We start from the raw sequence: 24,570 nt of genomic DNA, 5'->3' as shown, positions 1-24,570 counted from the left end.
TTTCTAGATCATGGTAGTTCTATTTTTAACTTTTTGAGGAACCTCAGTATTGTTTCCCGTAAGGGCTGAACCAGTGTAGATTCTACCAATAGTGCACAAGAGGTCCCTTTTCTCCACATGCTCACCAACACTTACGTCTTGCCTTTTTTAAGGACAGCCATTCTAACAGGTGTTAGGTGACAGCTCCCTGTCGTTCTGATTTCCATTTCCCTGATGAGCAGTGATGCTGAGTATTTTTTCATGTACCTGTTGGCCATGTGCAAGTCTTCTTCCAGCCACTCCAGATTTGTCACCTGCCAACAGTAAGCCAGGCCAAACACCTACCAGCGGCATCTAGTCATCACTAAGTGAGGAAAAGGATGAACAGAGAAAGCTCTACTTCAGCCTCAGCTCTTAGGGAGGCCCTCCAGGCCAACTAGGAGTAACTGGGCCTCAAAAAAGGAGTCATTTAACCCTATTTATTTCTTATTCCCTATCTGTCCTTATTGATTAGCATTTGCAGTGGTGACAAATGATTGGGACCTCAAACTCTAACACACAATTCATTAAAAGTTGGTTTGGACTGAAGCAACTTAGCACACGCGCACACACATGTTGTAGGGTTGTTGTCAGGATTACATGAGTTAAAAGAAAGTGAAAGCGTTAGTGCTCAGTTTTGTCCCACTCTTTGCAACCCCATCGACTGCAGCCCACCAGGCTCCCTGTCCATGGGATTCTCCAGGCAAAAATACTGGAGTGGGTTGCCATGCCCTCCTCCAGGGAGTCTTCCCAATCCAGGGATGGAACTGGGTCTCCTGAACTGCATTTTGTAGGGCTGTTGTGAGGATTACACAAGTCACAGGAGTCAAATGCCTAGCAGAGTGTCTGGCACACGTAAGAGTTCAATAAACAGTTTAAAGTGGAAGCTACAGCATTGAAAAAGTCCTTTTTAAATTTAGATGATTTCCAACAAAATCAGATAGAAGCTGTTAATTTTCCTATGATAAACCATCAAAGACTTACACCGTCGGTCTGTCGGGTGTTACATCATGCTACTGTATAATCAGTGGTGGCACCTGCTCAAAGGAAAGGAAGTAAGAAGAAAGCATGGGAGTACGAGAAGAAAAGTAATGTTACAAAGTGATCTCTCATCTCTCCTCTTACATGCTATGAAAAAGATATTAGGCTTAGGAGCATGCACTGAACTGTCAAAGTGAAAACTGAACCAAAAAGATACTCGGCTTGTCACCTCTTGGACCATCACACAAATGCCAGGGCAAATGGCCAATACGCTGAGACAAAAGGCAAGCTTTCAGCAAGTGAAGTCTGAACGAAGGCAGCTACCTTTCAGCTGGTGCCATAGCTAGTGTCTTCCCGTCATATTCCACTTGATCCTGGACGCCCATGGAGCTCGAGGAGTCCACTGCAACGCTGCACACCCTACGTGGGTACTTGAAGTGTAACAGGGATTAACAGTTAGCAAGAGGAGCCTGACTTTAAAGGAGATAATGTAACTGTGTCCTGTGGGTCAGGAAGGGCTGGGTGTCTGGATTCAGGCAGGGAATGCCAAAGACCACTGGTCGCCACTTCGATTGCCCTTTTCCTGGTTTGGAGGTAAGACGAGGGGGTGTGGGGGAGACTCATGGGCTTCTGTGAAGGTATACTCTAGCATTCACTTTATCCCCAAAGGGCAGAATTCTCCTAAAGAGGGACTGGTACTCATGATAATATGTTGGGCAGGAAATGGTTCTATAAAATGGACATTATCTACTTCTCCGTGCTAATTCTTTAAACAAGAGAGTATTTTAGAGCGTTTGATACATTGCCAGGCACTGTTTCCTCTTATTTTCATTAATATGTACCAATGGTGATGAAAATGGCTTCAAAGAAAATGTGATCACAGACCATCAGGAACAACTGTACCTCTGCTGAAATCCAGGAGAGCTGCTTCTGATTCCATAGAGCTAAACTGGTTTACTTTTTAAAGATATATCACTTTGGATGCTACTGGTAACTGCTGCTGCTAAGTCACTTCAGTCGTGTCCAACTCTGTGTGACCCCATAGATGGCAGCCCACCAGGCTCCCCCGTCCCTGGGATTCTCCAAGCAAGAACATTGGAGTGGGCTGAAATTTCCTTCTCCAGTGTATGAAAGTGAAAAGTGAAAGTGAAGTCGCTCAGTTGTGTCCGACTCTTGGCGACCCCACGGACTGCAGCCTACCAGGCTCCTCCGTCCATGGGATTTTCCAGGCAAGAGTACTGGAGTGGGGTGCCATTGCCTTCTCCAGCTACTGGTAACATGTGATTTCAAATCTTTCCAATGCCAAGCAACCACAATCTTAACTACATTTTGTCAGTTAAAATATCCCCAAGGGGTGTGCACTGGTTGAGTTTAACAATCTCATTGATTACATATGGCCTTCCTGTTGTCTTATGATGGGACATCTTACCAGGTGTATAATCAGCCTTCCTCTCTTGCCATCTCACAGTGGTTATAAGGGTTTAAGATTTTTGGCTGCCAAAACCATGTTTATCAGAGCAAGAGAGTCCTGAAATAAAAGAAAAGGGGAACCCATGTGGAAGAGAGAATCTCCTTGACCAACAGCTGTATTTTTGTACTAAATAAGAAAGCAATTTCAAAAAATTAATCAGGAATGGCACCAGTCTACCACCTATTCTACCGAATAGATAGTACGTATTTAAGAGATAAGATACTGTCAGTGTGATAAGGTACAAGGTAACTAAAAGAAGCTTAAGAACCAAGTTGGCAGAAAATAACCAAAGCACAGCTTTAGATGAGACAAAGTTGCCCTGGCAACTCTACCAGCAGCAAGTTCTGGCAGGCGCTGTCACTACAAAAACAAAAGGCCGGGGTAGAGGAGACACAGGTCTGTTTCAGAGCAGTGTCATACATCCAGAAAGACAAGGTTTGGGGGAAGATACATTCTCTGAACAAAGCAAATAACAGGTGCCCAGAACCCTCGGCTATATACAGATATGTCACACCATGACCCATCCACTTGCTTACACTGAGCCTTAAGTAACTGGGAATTGAAAGATAATGAAGGGATGGCCCTGGTGGTCCAGTGGTTACATCTCCAATGCGGGGGGGTGTGGATTCGATCCCTGACTCGGGACCTAAGATCCCACATGCCTTGCAGTCAAAAAACCAAAACGTAAAACAGAAGCTAACTATGACAAATTCAATAAAAACTTTAAAAATGGCCCACATAAAAAACAAACTAACAGACAAAAAACACCTTAAGAAAAAAAGGAAGGTTATGGAGATACAATGTTTGGTTAGTGCAGCACAGTAAGGCAGGATAAGACAACTGGAGGTGGGAGAGGGGATGGGACCACCTTCCTTAGTTTTATTTCACTGGGAATCCCAGGACAAAAAATCTAACGCACTGGTCTCAGCTTCAGCATTCTGCTGCTAAAAAATCAAATAATACAGGAAAATATTTATCTCAGTGGACAGATTATTTCCAGGATTTGTTTTAATTACATAATAAAAAATTTTGGCATTTGCTGCTTCTTGGTTGTAAGCATACTGAAACAGCTGACAAAATTAACAAGTAAAAATAAATTCTTAATTGTGTTTAGTTTGCTAAAGCTTCTTTCATTTTGGTGATCTTATTCATGGATATGCTTTTGGATGGTTTTTCCAGTGGTCATGTACGGATGTGAGAGTTGGACTGTGAAGAAAGCTGAGCACCGAAGAATTGATGCTTTTGAACTGTGGTGTTGGAGAAGACTCTTGAGAGTCCCTTGGACTGCAAGGAGATCCAACCAGTCCATTCTGAAGGAGATCAGCCCTGGGATTTCTTTGGAAGGAATGATGCTGAAGCTGAAACTCCAGGACTTTGGCCACCTCATGCGAAGAGTTGACTCAGTGGAAAAGACTGATGCTGGGAGGGGTTGGGGGCAGGAGGAGAAGGGGATGACAGAGGATGAGATGGCTGGAGGGCATCACGGACTCGATGGACGTGAGTCTGAGTGAACTTTGGGAGATGGTGATGGACAGGGAGGCCTGGCGTGCTGCAACTCATGGGATCACAAAGAGTCGGACACGACTGAGCGACTGAACTGTACTGAACTGAATATATAACATTTTGTGCTATGTAATACCATGGACAGGTATTGTTTTTATTTAAAACTAATTAAAAAGAAAGACAAAAGAAACACTTTCATTCCCCAAGAGCTGACATTAACCTGTTTGTCTGTACACATCAACCTTACCCCTACAACCCTCCTTTAGGTGGTAAACAGCCTTTGTCACACACTAGTCAATATAGGCTTGCTGAGTGTGCAGTAAACATCTTTGAGAAGCTTATGATGGGGGATGTATATCCCAAATTGGAAAAGCACTTAATTTCTAATTATTTTAAAAGAAGAAGAGAGGAAAGAAAGAACAACTGACCATGACTTTTTCCACTTCTCAGGTCACTGTCACTGGGGTAAAGTAAGCTAATGATGAAAACTACTATCTCAAAAAAGAAACAAAACAAACCAAACTGCTACCTTAGGACACACCCAAATGCTACACTTTCATTAATATGTGCAAATATGAAACACAACCACCTGTTTAAAAAAAAAAAAAAAAAGACAGCCTTGCTCTTTGACAATTTCAGAATAAGGAACTTTTCTTTAGTTCCTTTTCAGAATTTCTGGAGTTGCCTACTTTTTTTTCCTGCTGTGTCAATCACTTTGGATCTATATCACTTCACTTCTTCATGTAAAGATGGGGAGTCCTCATTTAGAAAACATTTCCTAATTTTACATTTTAAAGTTAATATTTAAAAAAGAAAAACCTTTCAACTCCCCACCCCATCATGAATAATCTGGTTTAATACAAGTAGATAAATAAAGGTGTTTTTTTCCCTCAAAAATCATTTAAACAGCTTTACAAGAATTATTGTTTAAAAAATTTACCTAGAGAAATTAAAGTACCAGTCATTCCCCCCTATAATAGATAGTGCTCAAGGATTCACACATCAGGGCTGTCTGCTCAGCTCATCATCCTTTAGTTCTGTTAGGCAGGCTTCCAATCTTCTTAATCACTTTTTTCTTCTACTTGATAATGTCTGTATTCTGGCTTCAGTTCCCATGTGTTTTTGTGGATCCCTTTTACATTTTGAACACCAATTTCCTTTAAGATGTCCTTCAGGTACGACTGAAAAACAGAACCAAAATAACCTTGACAGATGAGATAAAGAAGGCAGGAAACAAAAATATAAAATAAAATGATACACCAAACTACATTTATAAGTAACAACAATTATGATTCTGAAAGCCCCATTAGATTTCTCTATAATGAATTTCAATAAACTGCCTTTTTGATTATCTGCATATAATACATGATAACTACACTAAATATGATTATTTGCATTAAAGGGCTTAGAAGTCCTGAATGCCAGCAGCCTTGAGAGCTTAAAAACAAAAGGGGAGGAGGAAAGAGAGTTTAGAAGGAAACACATTTGCTGATACTTAATTTACACAGTATACCAAGTGTAATGAGCCCCCGAGTTCCGTGGTATCACTGAGTTCACAATCAGACAGGGTTATTCTTGGATAGGAAACCGTCATTTTAGAAGCAGGAGCATATGTTATTTTTCTATGAAGCAAGCACATGACAGACACCCAGAATTCTGAGTTCTAAGGTGAGTTCTCAAATTTGCTATTGGGCCACTTGCTTTTCTTGTGTAATAAGGTAAGTCATTATGTATGTTTAATATTGTTTGTATCACATGGCCAAGGTTGCCTAGATAGAGGAAGGGAGAATAAGATATGTTAAAAACCCTGAGGGCTGCAGTTTTCTTGGGCTTGGGTCCACCAAAGGATAGGGGTGAGAAATGATGGAGGTCAGAACTCTGTATCACGGTATTTCAGGCACCTGAAAATTCAGGTATTAGTCAAATGATCACTAGAGGCATGAAAATGATGGCTATGAAAAATGTAGTACCAAAAAAAAAAAAAAAAGTAGTACCAAACCCCATCTTTGCTTGCCAATGCCTAAGGTGAAAAAGCATTTCACTATAAACCAATACAAATTACAGTACTTCCTTCTTGGGGAAGAGAGAAAAGTTAAATATTTAAAATGAATCCCTCCCCCACAACTATACAACCAATGAGCCAAACAAGAATTTTTGTGTGTATGCTTCATAGAACCAGTTACAGGTATATTACAGTGACTCATCCCATTGCTGGAAGATGTAATAGGATGTAAATGTTTTAATTTATGGAAATGAGGCACTAATTTTTAAAATGGCTGATAACGGCTTGATAATGTTGAAGGTGGTGCCCTTCTCAAGTGTCATGCTAGACTACCTGCATCAGAACTTCATGGGGGCCTGTGAACTAAACCCTACTGTAGGTCGAGTCAATTAAATCTCTGGCGCCAGGCATGGGAAACTGCAATTCACAAGCCCCCTGGAGCCTGACTGAACTAAAGTCCACAGCAACTGCTCCAAAGCTTCTTCTGGCTCTAATGCTCTGGGATCTTGGGGTCCTTGCAGTGTTATTTAGTTTTCTGACCCTCACTGTTGCTGCAGAGTGTGTGTTAACCGGCACCATCGAACACCACCTTACACTGACGGGTATACTGCTCTACAGTTTCAACTTTTATTTAGGGGTCCCTGGTTAGCACTGGAACTACAAACAGGTCTCTCAAATGGCCCGGACGGCTCAGCTCTCACTTGAGCGGCTTCCCCACCCCAGCAGGTGGCAGCAATGAATCGGCGGAGGCCTGGGTTTCCCCAGGAGGAGGCCTGCCTGCCTGCCTGCCTTCCTCCCACGCCTTCTGTAGCTGGCTCCAAGGAGGGACCCGTGTAAATGAGTCAGCGAGTTACTCAAGTAGGCTTCAGACAACCAGGTAATATGCACGCCTGCCATCTGCTACTTCAGATTGCATAGAAAACATGGGACACTGTTCATAAATGACTTTCTAGTTAAACAGGATTCATAAATGGAAAATGACGGGATGGGCTTTGGTTTTCAGTTTGGGTGCCATGAATGATTTCTTTGTAAAATTCCAAAGAATGGTTTATTGTGAGAATGGCTAGACCCTGGGTGCAAAACAATCATACAACTGGGGACACAGTGCAAGGCTCAAAAATGAAGAGAGCAGGAGCCAGGAGCACTGTGGCCGCCAGACAGACACTGTCTCATCCTCAAGCCTACCGTGCCTGTGTACACAACCCGGACACAGAAGATGAAAAGCCTAGAGAGGCTAAACACAAAATACTGAGTGTCTTAAGTGTACAAATTCAGTTGCCTTCACTCTCATTTTATTGCATTAGTATAAGGAGTATTTTTTTTTATATAAAGATGTCACTTTTTTTTTTTTTTAAACAATAAGAATGCCAAGTCATAGTCAGGGGTCCATTAATTTGTCAGTTAACAAGACGGGATTAGGGTCATGGTATAGAACCCTTTTCTGGGGTGGGAGAAGGGGCAAACTTCGGAAGTTTGGCAATGTTCCAAATCCCAAACCTAAGACCACTCTACTAAAACCAGCTGAATTAACTTGGCACAAAGCATTAGCAGAGAAAGCAGTAGTGACAATAGAGAAAAACAAGGTCAGAAAATCCTAGAAGGAAGGACACAGGTAAAGAACAGTGAGATTATGTCATTTCTCTGTTTAAAATGTTCTCTGACTTCCCCTTTGGCCTCCAGGTTAAATTCCAAACTCTGGTGCTGGCATCCACCCAGGTCTGTCTTTTCCCTTTGGCCTCCTCCTCTAACACCTCCTTGGCCAGGAACTAGCCATTTCTGTGTCCACTTGCTCTTGTTCCCTGCCCTTTGCTTTCCCTGTAAGGCTTATCCCCTTCAGATGAGAACTCCTCATCCTTTTAGACTTGTTGCAAATGTCACTTTCTCGGAGGAACCTTCTCCAACAGTCCCACCTCTCAGATCTACACTTCACGCTGTATGAACTTCCAGAGAGAGCCCTCACCGCATCAGAGCTCTCTGTGTGCATGTCTGTCTCTCCCATCAAACCCCGTGTGGCCACCGCAGGGCCTGACTGCACGTCAGAGGCATGGGGCACACGAACGCTGAATGAATCGGGTATGCTTCAGAGTTAAGAGAGGAGCGAGGAGCGTTTAGCTCTTGCAGCAGGGTGGTGGTTGTTGGGGGGAGATCACTTAGAAGGCCCAAGGGAATAAACTCTGCTAGCTCTAGCTGCTTTCCTTTCTCGTCTCACTACCATATAGAGGAACAGCCTGTTTGAGAAATAAAAATTGGTAAAACTGTATTACCTGAATCTGAATTTACTACTAACATCTGTATTGTGGTGTTAAAACATTATTGAGACAAAGCCAACTGGGGTGGAAATTTTTAAAGGTTTTAGCAGGACTGAAGATTAACTGATAATCGGACTTCCCATTTTAAAAAAATGTGTATCTTCACACTTAGATTTATCTGAGCACCAGGTTGAGTGGCACACAGTCCGTTTTCATCCTCACAGAGTTCACAGTTTAAGATCAGGGTGTGTATGGGGGAAGCAAGGGCATGTAAGCAGGCAACCATAAAGTAAAACAGAAGCTCAGGAACAAGGGCACATATGTAGGCCATCCTGGGAGCACTGGAGAGGGGCCGGAGCCAAGACGCTAGGTTCTTTGAGGATGGACATTTGATCATTTGAACTAAACGGCAATTCTGTGCAGAGACCAAGGGGGACTAGTTCTCCTCTTACCATTAAATAGTCCTAAACACTGATTCTGCAATTTAATCTTTTGCCTAACCACTTGTATTTTAAACAAAGGATTCTAGAACTGAGAAGATCACCTTTATGTCACATAGGATTGGAAAGATTTCTCATTACCTACTAGGGGCAGTTTGGTGGAACAAGAGCTGAAATAATAAACTGGCTCAAGTCCAGCAAGTCTTCATAAAAGAGAATGTGTGGGGGTGTATTTACAGAAAGTCTGAATGCAGAGAAAAAAGGGAGAGAACATTACAGCCTCCTTGCAAGGGAAGGCAAGGCACATACTGGAGCCCAGAAGTCTACTGAGTAGGATGTGCTGTGCATTTGTGGATCAAGACGAAACTGTGGTGGCCAAAAGGCTGGAAATTCACACATCAAATTCCTGATTTCTCCCCCAAGATCAAGACAAACCTAGTCACAAGGCACAAACCTAGTCACGGTAGCCTATTTTAGCTTCTCTTCTTCACTCTCCTTATCACCTTCCATTCCTGCCATTTTTCATATCATCTTTTCCTCTACTGCAAATGGAGGATTTATCTGTTTCATTTCATCATCATAAAATTTAGTGTTAAGCATTATCACAGATAATAATGAATTAACTATATCTAATTCCTAAAAGTTGATTTAAAAAAAAACATATATATCTTTGACAGAGAGCTGATCACGAAATAATAATGCTTTTAGGTAAGATAAAGATACTACCTTACTAGACTTCTCATCACAAAACAGTCCCCAAAGGCTGGAGTGAGTGTGTATTACATAAATCTACACCAAAAGACGGCACTGGTTAACACAGTCACCAAAGGGAAACTGCTTATGTGCTTTTTATAAACTGACCCAGTGGCAAGGGCATCCATGGTCAGTTCTGTGATCATTTCAAAGTATCACTTCATATTTACGTGATGTTTGTATGACTGACTGTGACTCCTGTAAGCAAGGCTGACAGAACAGAGGACTTACTGATGAAGATGTTAGTGGCTCCAAGGCACAACGTTCTTTCATTAAAAAAAAATTAAACAAACTACATAGTATGCATAAGCTGTGAACAAAGGCAACCCGTTTTCTCTCCTTTAGAGAGAACCCTGAAAGGGGGAGGGAAGACAGTGCTGAGGGCTTCTCTGGCACCTGGGCCATCTCAGCGTTTTTCTCCCCTCTTCCTGCTGGTTTCATCTGTTTTTACACTAGTCTCTGTCCTGTTTTCCTCTCAGGGTCCCACAGGCTGCATTCCTCCCTTTGTAAAAACTCTAAGGAGTACAGAATGATGGGTAATGAAATGGTCAAGCCATGAACCCTACCCGCCCCACAGCCCTCCCTCCTTAATCCAAACTCTAAGCAAGGAAATTTATTGCTGCATCAACATTTATATGCTGGTAAATCCTCTTACTTTCAGTAACGCTTCATCTGTCCAGTGGAGGCAAGTGACTCACATGCTTACATATTTCAGACAAAGTTTACTTCCTTTGGGCCACACCTTTGAATTTTAACTATGTTTAAAGATATGCTTTCTAAATTGTATTAGTTTATTTGTATGCTAAACATAACTTAATCTTGGAATACTGCAAAGTAGTCCAAGGCTTGGATATTATGGCTACCAACTGGGGGAGAAACAAACATATGTACATATAGTTAATGTTAAAAATGTTAATTAGAAAAATATAATCAAAAGATATTAAAAACTAGATAAAGATGAAAAAAATTCCTACTGAAATATAAATATGAATTCTTGCATTTAGAACTACAGAAACTAACTAGTTCATTTGGTGTGATGAGCAGTTTAGCTATTTTTATTTTTTAATTGGAGGAAAACTGCTTTACAATGTTGTGTTGGTTACTGACATGTAGTTTAGACTGTACAAAGAATAAGAAGATATCAATTGACCTAGTCATTATTAGTCCATCTGAAAACACTGCTAGAAATTAAATGGCAAGCAAGAGAGTCTTCAGGTATTTATTTTACCACAGACAATTTTTAGAAAATTAGCTAGCATTCTCGATGATGAGGCATTATTCGCCCTTAAAATATATGGAATTGACAGTAAAGTTTTACTCTAACGCAACAGTATACAAAAGCTCTTGCTGCTTAAGGATTAAAAAAGGACTGATGACAATCGGGCAGTTCCTCAGTTAAACGGAGTTACCAAGTGACCCAGCAGTTCAGCTCTCAAGGGAAATAAAAATATGTTCACATAATAAGTTGTACATAATGCTCATATCAGCCTTATTACAGTAGCCAAAAAGAGGAAACAACTATCTATGGTGAATGGATAAACAAATTGCTGTATACTCATATAACAGTACATATCTGGCAATAAAAAAAGAAGAAAATACCGATACATGATACAACATGGATGAAACCTGAGGAAACATTATGCCTAAATCAGAGAAGTCAGTCATAAGAGACCATATATCATATGATCCCATTCATATGAAAATGTCTAGAACAGGCAAATCTTTAGAGACACAGAGGAGATCAGTGGTTTGCTAGGGCTGGGGAGGGGGGTGGGTGCACAGGAGTAACCGTTAACAGGTACAGAGTTCGAGGGGTGAATAAAATGTTCTAAAATTGATTGTGGCAGTAGTTGTACAACTATGTGAATACATGAAAATCCACTAAACTGTAACTTAAAAAAAATACAATTGTATTGAAAAACAAGGTTTTAAATTGATGAGAAAAAAAAAGACCTCTCTAGCTGACAACAAATTAAGATAACACCATTTTTTATTACCAAATTGCCATGGGTAAAGTAAAATTTCCAATTAACAGTGGCAAGCTCTTTGGATCAGTCCATACGGACTGGAAAATATGATGGAATTAGAATATCCGTCTTGGCACATTCTAGAAGGAACGCTTTCTGTTACAATGCAGAACTGAAGATGGCCAGCCAGACAGGCACCGTAAGGTTTTCTGCCTACAGGTGTACCCTCTGGGATCAATTCCCCTGCTGAGCTAGAGAGACCAGGAAGCTTCAGACACTTATCTAAGCCCACAGGGTAATGTCTTCTCTTAGGTAGAGACCAACACACAGAAAATGACTTCTTCCCCAAGATAATCCCCACAAGCCTGAAACAAGTCTGGCCTTCCAGTTTGCTTTAGGGACTTGCTTTAGGGATAAGGTAACCGGGAGGAGGCAGCTAATGAGCTTAAACATTTATTTTTTACCTCTTACCTTTATTCATTTTACTTTAAAATCAAATGGGGCTGGAAAGGTAGAGAAGGAGATTTTATGGGTATTGACATTTCCAGAATAAATACAAATTGTATGGCCTACTGCTTAATTAAAAACTCTAAATTTTGTATGTAGATAATGCCCAATTTTGCTTACTGGGAGCCTACTGTCTGTCAGATACTTCTTTTACCTATGTAGTATTTCATATAAAATACTGACTTGATTGGTTATATTAACACATTGACGCCCCCAATTTTACCTCATTCAGAATTAGGTAAAAAAATAAATTAAAATAAAAAGGCTGAGACAAATCATAGGATAAATTAAAAGAGAAAATGTTACCATATCATAATCAACTTGGTACCAAATCTATTAGTTATTAGAACCTTCTCTTCATAAGGAAAGCATTAAAATTTTATAAATGCATTTAAATTTTATCCATTTATATTCAACATAGTTAATAATTTATTTTAATAGGACATTTCATACTCTAAAACTTTTAAGTAAGGCTCAAATTAACAAGATAGCAAATAATTATTTTTTAGCACTACACTCTAACCAACTGAATTAACCAGCTGCTGCAAATAATTATTTTTTAAAATGGAAGTCTCACAAAGGGCTGTCACTAGTTAACATGCTTTGCTGGGCAACTGGTGGTCTTTTTAGTTTTGGTCATACCATTTGAAATTAAAAACTTCCAGTTATAGAAAAAATGAAGAGAGAACTGAAAAGAAATATGTGAATAGAAAGGAAATGATAAAGATTCGGGGGGAAAAAAGAGAAAAGGAATCACATGAAAAAGGAAAAGCCTATGTCAGAACAAGACATATAATAAAAACACTTATTTAGCAGTTCATTTGGGAATGAACTTTAAACAATGAACTTCAAAAAACACAGGTTTTTTTTTTTTTTTTAATTGGAGGACAATTGGTTTACAATGTTGTGTTGGCTTCTGAGGGAAAAAAAAAAAAAGCCCTGTTTTCACTTGGGTCAGGAACTGAATGAGCTAGCATAAAGCTTAGATTCCATTTTCCATGTATATGGCTTAGATTAATGAGATGATTCTTAATAATACAGAAAATTTCAAAGCAGTCTGAGAGAGAAATTAGCGCCCCCCTCCTGTCATTAAAAAGGGGTTCCCATTGTCAGAGAAGCATTTTTTGAGTTTGTCTTTGGATATACACACGTGTCTGAACAGAAGAGGCGATGCAGTAAGACTGGGCTCAGGCCTCTAGGCAACTCCTTCTCTGGGACTATGACTGAACTGTCTCTAAGATTACTTTCACCTTTTACGATTCTGAGCCAGAGAGGTATGATATATATGTATCATACCGTGTGACACAGACATCATGAATAGAAAAGAGGAGTGCACGTCTGGCTTGAGCAACTTGGGGCATGGTGTTGTTACTGCAGTGGGGCAGTCTGGGGGGTCGGGGTTGGAGGGGTGTAGAAATCAAGAGTTCTGTTTTCAACAAACTAAATCTGAGGTAACAGCAAATGACTACGGCTCAGCAGGTGCTATTTCTGTACCAAGTAGTGGGGCACAAGGGTGCGAGAGGCAGTGCGCCTGGCTGATGGACGGTCCTACCCCATCCTCTTGGCTCAGGAATGAACATCCAACCCCTGGTGGGGCAATTAAGATCTTCCCTGAGCTTCTACTGGAATAATCAGGGCAGACATTCTCTGTATGCTTCGAGGCTGCTAGCTGTGAAGTGCTTCAGGAGGCCACTTTGTCTACCACATGGCTAGATCCTGCCCGAGCAGAAAGACAATACCCAGGAAAGACGTAAGATGAGGAGAGATAGGGAGGGATGGGGAGGAATCGGGCTAACTAAATAGTATTAGTAGCTGGATCCAGCCATGTCTAAAGCAAGATGCATTCCTGAACTTCTCAGCTACAGGAGCCAATACATTGTATTTTTGCTTAAGCTAGTTTGAGCTCAGTTTTCCTTTCTTGCAGCTGAAAGAGTCCCAGCTAACTGACAGGTCTGTAAGAATATATGCTTGTAAATAAACTTTTATCTTTTGACAGGATTTAATGCTAAGTATATCAAATTCTTTAGCCACTTTTTCCCTTTAAAAAGCATTATCTTCTTTTATCTTACTGATGCCAAATTCCGCTTATTTCTATTCAGCCCTGTCTGGAAACAAGCTCTGAGGATCAGGTTAACATTACCTTATTGCTGCACTGGCTTTATCAAAAGCCTATTTTGGACAAATGAGCAACGGCCTGTTGAGCATTATTTAGCGCTGGGCAACTTAAGCTTATGGGTACCAAGATGCTTCAAAATCAAAGCCATGCAAATCTTTGCCTCATTTTTCTTGTTGATGTGGACTTACTTTATAAAAGCATGCAAATTGTTCAATTACACACTCTGAATTAAAAGGCAAATGGTCCACTGGGTCGACGTGATTGGGGACTGCTGATTTACAAGGGATCATCAATAATTAAAGTTCCCTGAATCTTGACCTGAAATCAAATGGACACAGAGCACAAGGAAATGAAGAGGTTCAGTTACAATTAGAGCTGATTTCTGATGACACTTTAAACAGAAATGGATGTCTGAAGAAACCCTGGGAAAGGGGTGCTGTGTTGGAGAACAGGGTGCTTGGGCTCATAGTGGTCTTGGCAGTCTGGGGTTTCAAAGGGAACAATTATATAAAGCTTCAAATGGCTTGAATTCCTGAAGGAAATGCTGCTATGCTACAATTTTACAGATACAATAAAATATGAAGAAAGACTTGACGTAACACATTTAAGGTAAAAGAGCAAAGACTGTCAACAGAGAAATAACAGGCTTCCTCTGATATTTTACTCTGGGTGGGGGGTAAAGTAAAAATTTTAAATGCATGAAAACACTCCTTTAAATGGATGCTGTGTTTCTGACTTTTTTTTTTTTTTATCAGTTACCAGAGCCTGGCCTTTTAAAATTGGCTTATTGTCCTTAATGAGTAACTTTAACTCTCTGATTGCGTATGCAAGTCACACACTGGTGAATGAAGGATACAGGCTGGCCCTTAAGGGCAGTTTCTCTAATCAATAATTTCGCTTGCAGGAGTGAAGGTTTTTAGGAAAAAGACTATAGAAGGGAAGGAACTGGAAAAACAAGAAAATACTTCAGATTCATTCAGAATGTCAAAAATGACATCCTAAAGGTCAGAAAGCAGATGGTAACTTAAGAATATAGTAGTGGTGCTAATAACAAAGAGGACTGTTAAAATGAGCACATCATGGTCAGAAACCTGGTATCAAGAGAGGCGCTGGGGGCCATCAGAAAACCAGAGCATGTCATTAAACGCACTGGCTAAAGAACTCGTCAACACCAAGAAGACGACCTCTTTTCTTCCATTTTACACAGGGCTCAAAAGTGTGTTTAATAATACTAAGAATAAATACTAGCAAAATACTTTGCTGTTGACAAATGCAACTTTCATAAGCATTAAAATTATTACAAGGAACCTATAAACTAGGCATTTTTAAGACAAATTTACGAAGTATAATATTATACACATTTAACTTGAATATATTAGTAAATTTTATATTAAAATGTCATATATCAAGTAAATTAAATATTAAAATTATATAACGTAATAAAACATTAAATGCATTCAAGTACCTGGACTATCTGGCTAAATGGCAGGACTGGGACGTGAACCGAGGCCCTATTACCCCCAGTCCTGTGCTCTTTCCATCAGGAAGTCTCCTTCCTGGACTTTCATGCTACACTGGGTTCCTTCATTCTCCTGGTACTGCTCAGACTAAAATCAAATTATAAGGGTGTACTGAAGCCCATTAGTACAGACCGACTTATGTCCTGTGACCCTTTTAAAAGGGAGAATTACCTACACGGAGGCGAGCTGGGCTATAGCCACTTTCTAGGTCAACGGGCTTTGCCAGCTTGGTTCGAATGTGAGTGGGAGATGGAGAGGAAGAGATGGAACCGGAAAGGGAGAGAATCATAGACGGAGCGCTGGGAGGGGTCACGGTGATTATCCGGTCCAGCTCCCTCAGTTTTAGCGACGGACGTGACTTCTCCAGATCTCACTGAGGTAAATGGCAGGACTAGAGCCCATGGTGACCACGTCCAGTCCTACCCTCTACACAAGAGTAACTGCAGCTCTGGCACTCCATGCTTTACTGAGATGGGTCTTTGTACCCCGCTCCTGCCACAGATAACAGGAGGTCTGTCAAAATCCACCTGAGGAAAATAGGCTGGTCCTAAAAGGTAAAGGATGTCACCATCTCCTTTTCCTTAAATCAATTTATCTAATATTTACTGGACTGCTACTATGTTTGTGTTGTGGAATGTATGAATATTTAGGGATGTGAATAATATACAAACCTGCCTTCAAAAACTTAATGCTTTAGAGGCAATTTAGTCCCTAAATAATAAAACTACTATAAAATAATTCAGTTTCTAGATCAGTGGTTCTCAAGCTCTTTGAGGTTCCCAGGCTCTCTGAGAATCTGACATAAACTACAAACCTGCTCCCCAGAAAAATCCACACATTTCTGTACATATTCAGGGGGTTGCTGGATCTCCTAAAGCCCACCTACTGACCATGAATTAAGAGGTTCTGTTAAGAGAGTCACTGAGTTCCACCACATAAAAATTATCTGAACAGCCAAGATGAGAGAAAGCTAGTTATTCTTTTTCTCTGCTGCAAAATGAATAAACTTGAAAAATATTATGTCATTCCCTGTGAAGGCAAAGAAAGAGCTTTCCTTAGTACTTATCTGAATGTCCCTCTACAAACACTTATTTTCCCACATCTAACTGTGTATGTGTGTTTTATTCTATGAGACTATGTCATTTGCATCCAGAATATCTGGAATAGCCTTTTCATGTATATATAAAAATACAAAGATAAACATTAAAAGCAGAAGAAATGGAGTTTAGCTTATGAATTATTCTATTTCAAATTTTTTAATCTAGCTCGGAATGCTGTTTCTAAGGCTTTGATGCTGAAGGGAGTGAAGTCATTAAGATGAGTTGATAATACTGCCAGCATGAGCACTTTCCTTCTCTTTGGTTAAAGAAAAGTATTCAGGTCTTTTGGAATTCTAATTTCTTTCTTAATGAAATAGTGAAAGGATGAAGTGTAACAGTAAAGAAATCTCTACAGAAGTGGGGAACTGCACCATCAATACTGAAGTTTCAGAAATAATTTCCTGAAGCTTTGAATACATTAAAAAAAAAACATGGAGCCATTTATGTTAAAATATATATATTTTTTTAATGTTAAAATATTTTACAAAACTGGTTATCTTGTTACATATTCTGAAGCAAATAAATGGAGCAGTTAGAATTAACATATTCTTGGGTATCCTGGCAAGGTGGATAAAATGATAAAGGAAAACTGGGTAAGAGGACAAAAACAAGGGGTTTCCACCTAATTTTTAAAAACCTATAAGTAAAATACTGCTATAATTCAATCTGACACTTTGCTAAGCTTAGGTGTGAAAAAGTTAAATGGAAGGAAATGTGACCCAAAGACTAGAGAAAGGGTTTCAATTCCTTCCTTGTTTCCAGCACTTTAAATGGATTAGAAACACAGATTATTTGCAGATAGGTATTAATACAAACATCTGGAGAAGTGACTAAAAAATGATTATTTATAGAACAAAACTTTTCTAAAACATCAATTTATTAAAAATTTCCTTGAAAATGGAGACTAGGCCAACCCAAGCATAATCTCAACAAGCACTGTGAGGCTCTACAGCTCAAGTTTGAAAGGACTTAATGTTAGTGCTAGATGATTTAAAAAAAAATCCACAGAGAACAGTTCACAAGATAGGGATAAACACTGTGAAAAAACAGTGACTCTTAAAGTTGAGCTTTTCTAGAGGGAGGCAGAAGAACAAACGAAAGACTAGAAATGCTATAAACAAAGAGACTTCAGGCTTAACGTCAAGGGTCAGTCAAAAGGAGGACAAATCCGCCTCATCTCCATATGAACTACTGATACTAAATGAATTTAAAGTTCAAACAATGAAGCTGAGATTAAAAAAAGAAACAGAGAGAAAGGAAGAGAGGGGAAGGAAGGAAGGAAGGAAGGAAGAAGAAAGACTACACGGAGATATCTTTTCCATGCTGGAACAAAACCTGTCACCAGCCTAGGTGCAAGTGAACATACTAATTCACGATATGCTTCTCTTCAGTAAAGCCGTGTTAATGAAGCCGATTTAAACCTATTTAAAGGATCAATGTGAGCATATACATACCACAGGTTGTTTTGTGATGTCCACCAAGTCCTTCAGATTATAATACTGATGCTTCTCAAAAGCTGAAAACAGCATGTCCAAAACGTGTTGTTTATCAGCTCGGGCTCGTTTTCCATCTTCTTTCTTTTTCCTTTCATATTCAATCTATGTGAAAAAAGCAAAAAACCCAACGGCATCAGTTCAGCGCGCTCACTCTGAAACACAGGCACTCTTTTCCGTCCTCCACTGTTAGATTTTACATTGCAAGGCAGCAGGTCAAAGAGTGGTGGTTCAGTACCTGTGGGCTTCACCACTCTTAGGGCTCCTCAGACCTTTAAGGCTCCAGGAAGGTTAGTGCCCACCAGTAAACCATTTTCACTGTTCCCTAAAGCTTTACGTAATGTGTCCATTTCCTCCTCCAAAGCCCATCTTCACCGAAATCACATCATGTGGATCACAAAGGCTATTTGCAACTCTTGGTTTTTGATTACCCAAGTGGAGTCGCTCAGTGTCCGACTCTTTGCAACCCCATGGACTGTAGCCTACCAAGCTCCTCTGTCCATGGGATTTTCTAGGCAAAGGTACTGGAGTGGATTGCTATTTCCTTCTCCAATGATTACCCAAAATACAGTAAAAGAGTTTATCTGCTCGATGCCATTTGGTAGGTAATATCTTTCAAAATGACAGTTTTTCAGGGCAGAAAGAAGGCTGAGGGGCAGGCAGATCAGATAACAGGTTTTCTACGGAGGAAAAGCTTGGGAAATCAAATCTTGGTAAAAAGCCAAGAACAAGGGTGGTGGCCTTTTCTCCTCCCAACCCCATGACCTCCTTGAACTTGCTTCTTCTGTAAAATGAAGTAAGCAATGGCACGAATGGTGTCAGCATCCAGTGGTTTACAAATGCATACATATGTGCATTTGCAAAAAAGTTAACTCTTTATTGAAAACACGCAATTTGCTTGCATTCATGTCAGTTGATTAAGCTTTTCATCTTTTTTTTTTAAACAAACTTTATCTTGATAAAGCCTCAGAAGCTTGTTAGAGGACAGATATATATACAGTGTAGGGCTTTCTTGGTGGCTCATGGTAAAGAGCTCTCCTGCCAATGAAGGAGACGCGAGTTCCATCCCTGGGCCAAGAAGATCCCCTGGAGAAGGAAAGGGCAACCCACTCCAGTATTCTCGCCTGGAGAATCCCATGGATGGAGGAGCCTGGTAGGCTACCGTCTGTGGGGTCGCAGAACAGTCGGACATGACTCAGCGACTAAACAACAATAGAGACTGCAGCACCCCACCTGGTCAATAAAGCATCAGCAGGCTGGGTAAAAGCTGTCGGAGAACAATCTTTTGTGCATCAGCAGAATTACTATAAGAGAGAGGCTGGCTTCAAAGATGGAGAAACGCATATCACAACGTACAACTAAATTATGTACAAATTCCAGCTTCACATAGTTAGGCTTATTCTCTGTATTTTAACAAGAGAGACGTAAAAAGATAAAATCTAACTTCTACTGATGTTAAGACTAAAAATATATCTTAAATATAATCAGAGACTTTCAAATTAGAGGGAAGAAGTAACTCTGACAACTCTTTCAATAAATAAAATTAGGAGCTAGACAAGGAGAAAGAGCTAAATTGAATGTCTTAATTTTTGTGGTATGTATACCTGGAGAGTAAAATTCGAAATCCATTCAACTCCTCATTAGATTAAGCATGGATTAGATGCTTGGTATTGCACTAAAACTGAAGAAAACAGTGACCCACTCCAGTATTCTTGCCTGGGAAATCCCACGGACAGAGGAGCCTGATGGGCTACAGGTCACGGGGTCACAAAAGAGTCGGACACGATTTAGCGACTAAACAACAACTGGACTAAAATATGGGAGTAAATAAGATACCCTCTTTCAAAAGGTATCCCTTTATTAAGGCTTGTGTACTAAAATGTATACAAAGGGCTTTGAGTATTGTAAATGTAGTAATGTAGTAAAGAGACAACAGAGTTACCTAGGACAACTTCACGACGTTGGGAAAAAAGCATAAATGCAGGGCACAGACTGTATTATTGGGGAGGAATGAACCCCATCCCAGTATCAGGTGGAAAAAATGCACTTATGGTCAAAGGCAGAAGTACAGATTCTGCCCCAATTCTGTGAGAAAGGAGGTTGTAGAGCTATAGCCAAGACCAAAAGAGATGGACTTGAGGGCCACTCAAGACAGAATTTTCTTTCTCTTGGGTGAAAAGGAGGTGAGAACTAAGACAGTGGCTGTATGATGGAGAAAGAAAGCACGACAGACTAAGACAAAGCCCTCAAATCTACAAAAAGGAGGCTCTTTGGATTAAAAAGCGGAACGACATTGTGGAATACCTGCAGTGATCCATGTTTGAGCCTTCCTTTGTGGACCAGTGTCTAAAATATGTCATATGTCCCCCATTTATAACTGCTCAGTTTGCATCCTGAAATCCCCTTCCACAGCTGCACTGTGCTTGAAAGGGTTTGCTCTGTCCACTGGGATGGACAGTCTAGAAAGCAGGGCTGGAAGAAAGAGTATAAAAGTATGGACCATGGGAAGAAGATACGATAACCCTTTACGCTGACCAAGTGGAAGATAAGAGAAACTTAACTTGGTGTCTACAAAATAAAGGGAGGTAGAATCAGACTAAGGAAGAGTGAAGAAAGCCTATTTCCTTCTCACAGGCCTGAGTGGGTGTGGGATTTCATTCAGCGAAAGGTCACTGTGAAGAAGGAATTCATAGGGCCTGGACTCCATCTTAGGCCTGTTCATGCTGATCATGCTGGGCCACCTTTCCAATGGACTCTGAACTCTGTGTTTAGTGTCTATGAAAACAACAACAGAAGGATAAGACCCCCTCCTGGCAGGGGAACCTTGAAGGTCGTATCTAGGTTACTCATCGCCTAAGAGAAAACATACGCTAATCACCCCTTCATCCAAACAGGCCATAAAATTTTCTGTATCTATCGGAGTGTAAGCTCGGGTTTATAGATTATTGGCCAATGATTATTGGCTAATTGTTTGTTTGAGCACATGAGCACATAGCACTTGAATGATGGGGTTACTGGGATTGTATTTTCCTTGCTTTATGTAAGTCTCAAGGAATTTGGAGTGGTGGGTTCAGACACGTACACATGGCGTATAAAAGATTTTCACAAATGCTGGTCGGGGTCCTTGGCTAAGAGGAGACTCTGCCTTGGGCCCGCCGGTGTAATAAATTGCACTCCACAATCTGCACTGTCCTTCTGAGTGAGTTTGTTTCCCAGAACATGTGGCTACAACAACTGGTCCTCAAGAAAAACAAGACAGAGAGGTGGGAACCTAGCAAAAGGCTAGTGCCATGCTTTTGTACTCTCAGTATGGAGCTACACTTGTACAATATTGTCTGCTCTTCCATCCCAGCTTTAATTTATGCTGAAAGAAATTCAGGAAATAGGAAACAGAAGTTATGGTATATTCAGCTTCCACTCTTAGCCCTCTCTTCCTCATGTAAAGAAGAAGCTAGGAGGATGAACGGAAAAATGTTTTCAAGTAACAAAATATGCTGGTAAGGCAAGATAGGACTTCCCTGGTGGCTCAGATGGTAAAGCGTCTGCCTGCAATGTGGGAGACCTGGGTTCAATCCCTGGATCAGGAAGATCCCTGGAGAAGGAAATGGCAGCCCACTCCAGTACTACTGCCTGGAAAATCCCATGGACGGAGGAGCCTGGTAGGCTACAGTCCATGGGGTCGCAAAGAGTTGGACACAACTGAGCAACTCCACTACCAAAGCAAGACAGTCTACTTTAGAGAGGGCAGATAGTCCAGTAGGCGGCAGTGGAGAGAAAAACTTAAGTGTTTGTTATCAAGTTGTTCCAATCCTAAAAGCCACAGGTCAGACTCAGAAGGACTAAAGATAAGAACTGAGAATAAATTAGAAAGAAACTTCAAAATCAATACTGAAGGTATCGATTAAGAGTCAGATTAGGTTGTGATTTGCAATGTTAATGAGCAGTGAGAAAAGTATCAATTCTACACAGAAAATTTTCTTTTTAAATCTTGGTTTACATGTTTCAATCTCAAAAACAATGCATTTAACATTGGTGCTCTCCTCCTTTAAAATGGGGAGAAAACAGACAAGACTTGTATGCTTATCTTTCTGCATTAACCATACCTATCAATGGCTCAATAAAATTTTTGTAGTACAGCATTATTTAAATCTTTTTTATTTTTATTTTTGGATAATGTTCAAGAGAGCTCCATCACCCCAATTCTGCTCTGTGGTATCAGGTGGTTCCAAAGTACATGTAATTATAAAAAGGGACTAAAATGATCCCATGATCATTAAATTATTAGCAACTAATTATACTCATGCCAAAACTAAGATCCCTGAGGTAACTTCTCTTTTTTAAGCTCATCAGTGTACAAATGGCAGTCTTAATATTGTAACTCTGTACTAAAGTTATAGTATAGTATTATACTAAAGTTATAGTATAGTATAGCATAGTATTCTGCAAACAGTATTCAGACTAGTATTAATCTCCAGAGTTACAGAGTAACTGTACTATAGTATAGTACAGAGTTATAGTACTACAGTTATATAGCTTATATAGTATAAACTCTGTACAGTACAGTTTATAACTCTGTACTAAAAATTAATCCCACAAATAAACAACACATGATACGCACCAGTCTAGGAAAAGACCACTGTTTCAAGGTATGCCATTTCTTCTTTTAGCTCTTTCCCCTTGGACATTTTGTTTCGCACTGGCACTATCAGGAACCGACACTCAAAGCAATCAGATTTCTAACTTGTTCGCAGCCGCCACAAAATACTACTAGGCTAGTTATTAGACTAGAAATAGCTTTTGTATTATATGAATTTTAATTACTGATATCTGCCCCTAATGACCATAAACTAAGGCGTCACCAGCTGCACAGAAATGTCAATTCAGAAAGAACTTTCATCTCCAGGTACAAATTTTTATAATCCCCAAATTCCATCATATACAATTTTACTTTCAAAATATAAAACAAATTATTCAAGACTGAATGGCAACCAAATGCTGAACACCCATTGTGGATGTGGCATAGGGCTGTTCAACCGTCATTACTGAGACAATAATCCCTGACTAAAATTATAAATGCCACCCACTTCCAATTAAAATATTATAATACAGATGTCTGTAAATTTCTAGATTGTTGTTTGCAGAAATACTTTGATTGCTTTGTCAGGCAGTCTTTGTGGAGGTTTCTAACTTTTAAAGTGAGCGTGACAGCCTTGAATATCATGGTTTGCATTTTAAATCCTTATGAAAGATTCCCCCACCCTCTATGCTTCTGTTTCTGCCTAATGTGTTGTTACCTCTTGGGAGGAAATTAATTCTTTAGGGTTGATCAGTCTTTGGTGTGCAAATTCAAATGGACAAAGCATGCAGCATTTTTTTTTAAACCACGTAGTATTCTTACACTATACTCTATAATACAGTAGCAAATACTGCCGAGAGGCCTTTAAATTCAGTCCTGCAGGCACCCATTTTAATCAGCAAAATTCCAAATTTATATGCATATATATAAATACTTAAAAACCAAAAAAAAAAAAAAGCCAAGCCAAAAAACACCCCCAACAACCTTAGTTCTGAAGATTAAGACAACATAACTGGTCGCTCCACAGAATGAAACAGAGTATGCATTATAATAAATTTTCTTTTTAGTTCCTGGGGGTTTATTTCAAGATTTTATATAATAGTTCTGCTCCCTCCAACACTAATTTTCTAGTTCAGTTTCTTCTAATGTTCTATCACTTTCAGACCAACAGCTCTTGCCAGGGTGGGGAGAAAAGGCAAAGAGAAGTCTTTTTTTTTCAAGCTGGAAGCAGGGGGGTGGGGTGGGGAGTTGATGATAATAGAGACAAGAAGATACTAATTCTTTCTAAAAAGCCTTAGATTTAGTGGAAAGAGACTTCCTGCCTCCCTTCTAGGTATCATTTTTGCTCCCTATGCCACAGGAGATGGCAGACATGCCACAAGGGACAGGCAGATTTCCTGTCTCTTTGGATCAGTGGCTGAATGCCAGAACTACCTAGGTAAAAATTTTAAAGATAGTTGGCCTCCACATTAGATCAATACAATCAATCTCTGAAGGTATTTTTCTTTTTTAAAAGCTTCCCAGGGTGATTTTAGTCTACAGCCAGCATTGAGACCACTGTCTGGACAACAGAGGGCACAATTCCTTATGAGAAAGGTCCTATGACTGGAGACTACATAACAGAATGCTATGACATTTACACAGGCGGGATAATGATGTCCATGAAGTCAATCAGAACACAGAACACACACAGGCACCCTTACCTGCAGTCAGGAGTGGGGGCAGTTGAAAGGAATCTTATACATCAGTGACTCTATATTTGGATTATATGACTCTATCAGTAAAAAACCTTTTTCCCCGGCCACGTGCCTTGTGGGTTCTTAGTTCCCTGACCACAAAAACAAAAGCTTTACACTCTTATTATAGTTAGCATT

The 24,570-nt window shown here is 40.0% G+C and overlaps 1 protein-coding gene across 1 annotated transcript in view; it reads right to left on the bottom strand.

The window, feature by feature from the left end:
• Positions 1–911: 911 nt before the first annotated feature.
• GTF2F2 (general transcription factor IIF subunit 2) overlaps positions 912–24,570 on the bottom strand; it is a 138,034-nt gene continuing 114,375 nt past the window's right edge. Inside the window, exons 7-9 of the mRNA XM_040267221.1 lie at positions 18,082–18,225; positions 2,271–5,154; positions 912–1,986 (exon numbers count right to left, since the gene is read on the bottom strand). Coding sequence (XP_040123155.1) covers positions 5,035–5,154; positions 18,082–18,225 — 264 coding nt within the window. The 3' untranslated portion in view covers positions 912–1,986; positions 2,271–5,034. The remainder of the gene's footprint in view (positions 1,987–2,270; positions 5,155–18,081; positions 18,226–24,570) is intronic.

Source organism: Oryx dammah, unplaced genomic scaffold (assembly GCF_014754425.2).
Source record: "Oryx dammah isolate SB20612 unplaced genomic scaffold, SCBI_Odam_1.1 HiC_scaffold_24, whole genome shotgun sequence".
Classification (NCBI taxonomy): Eukaryota; Metazoa; Chordata; class Mammalia; order Artiodactyla; family Bovidae; genus Oryx; species Oryx dammah.
The sequence above is the reverse complement of the archived record's forward strand: the minus strand, read 5'-3'. Positions and strand labels throughout refer to the sequence as shown.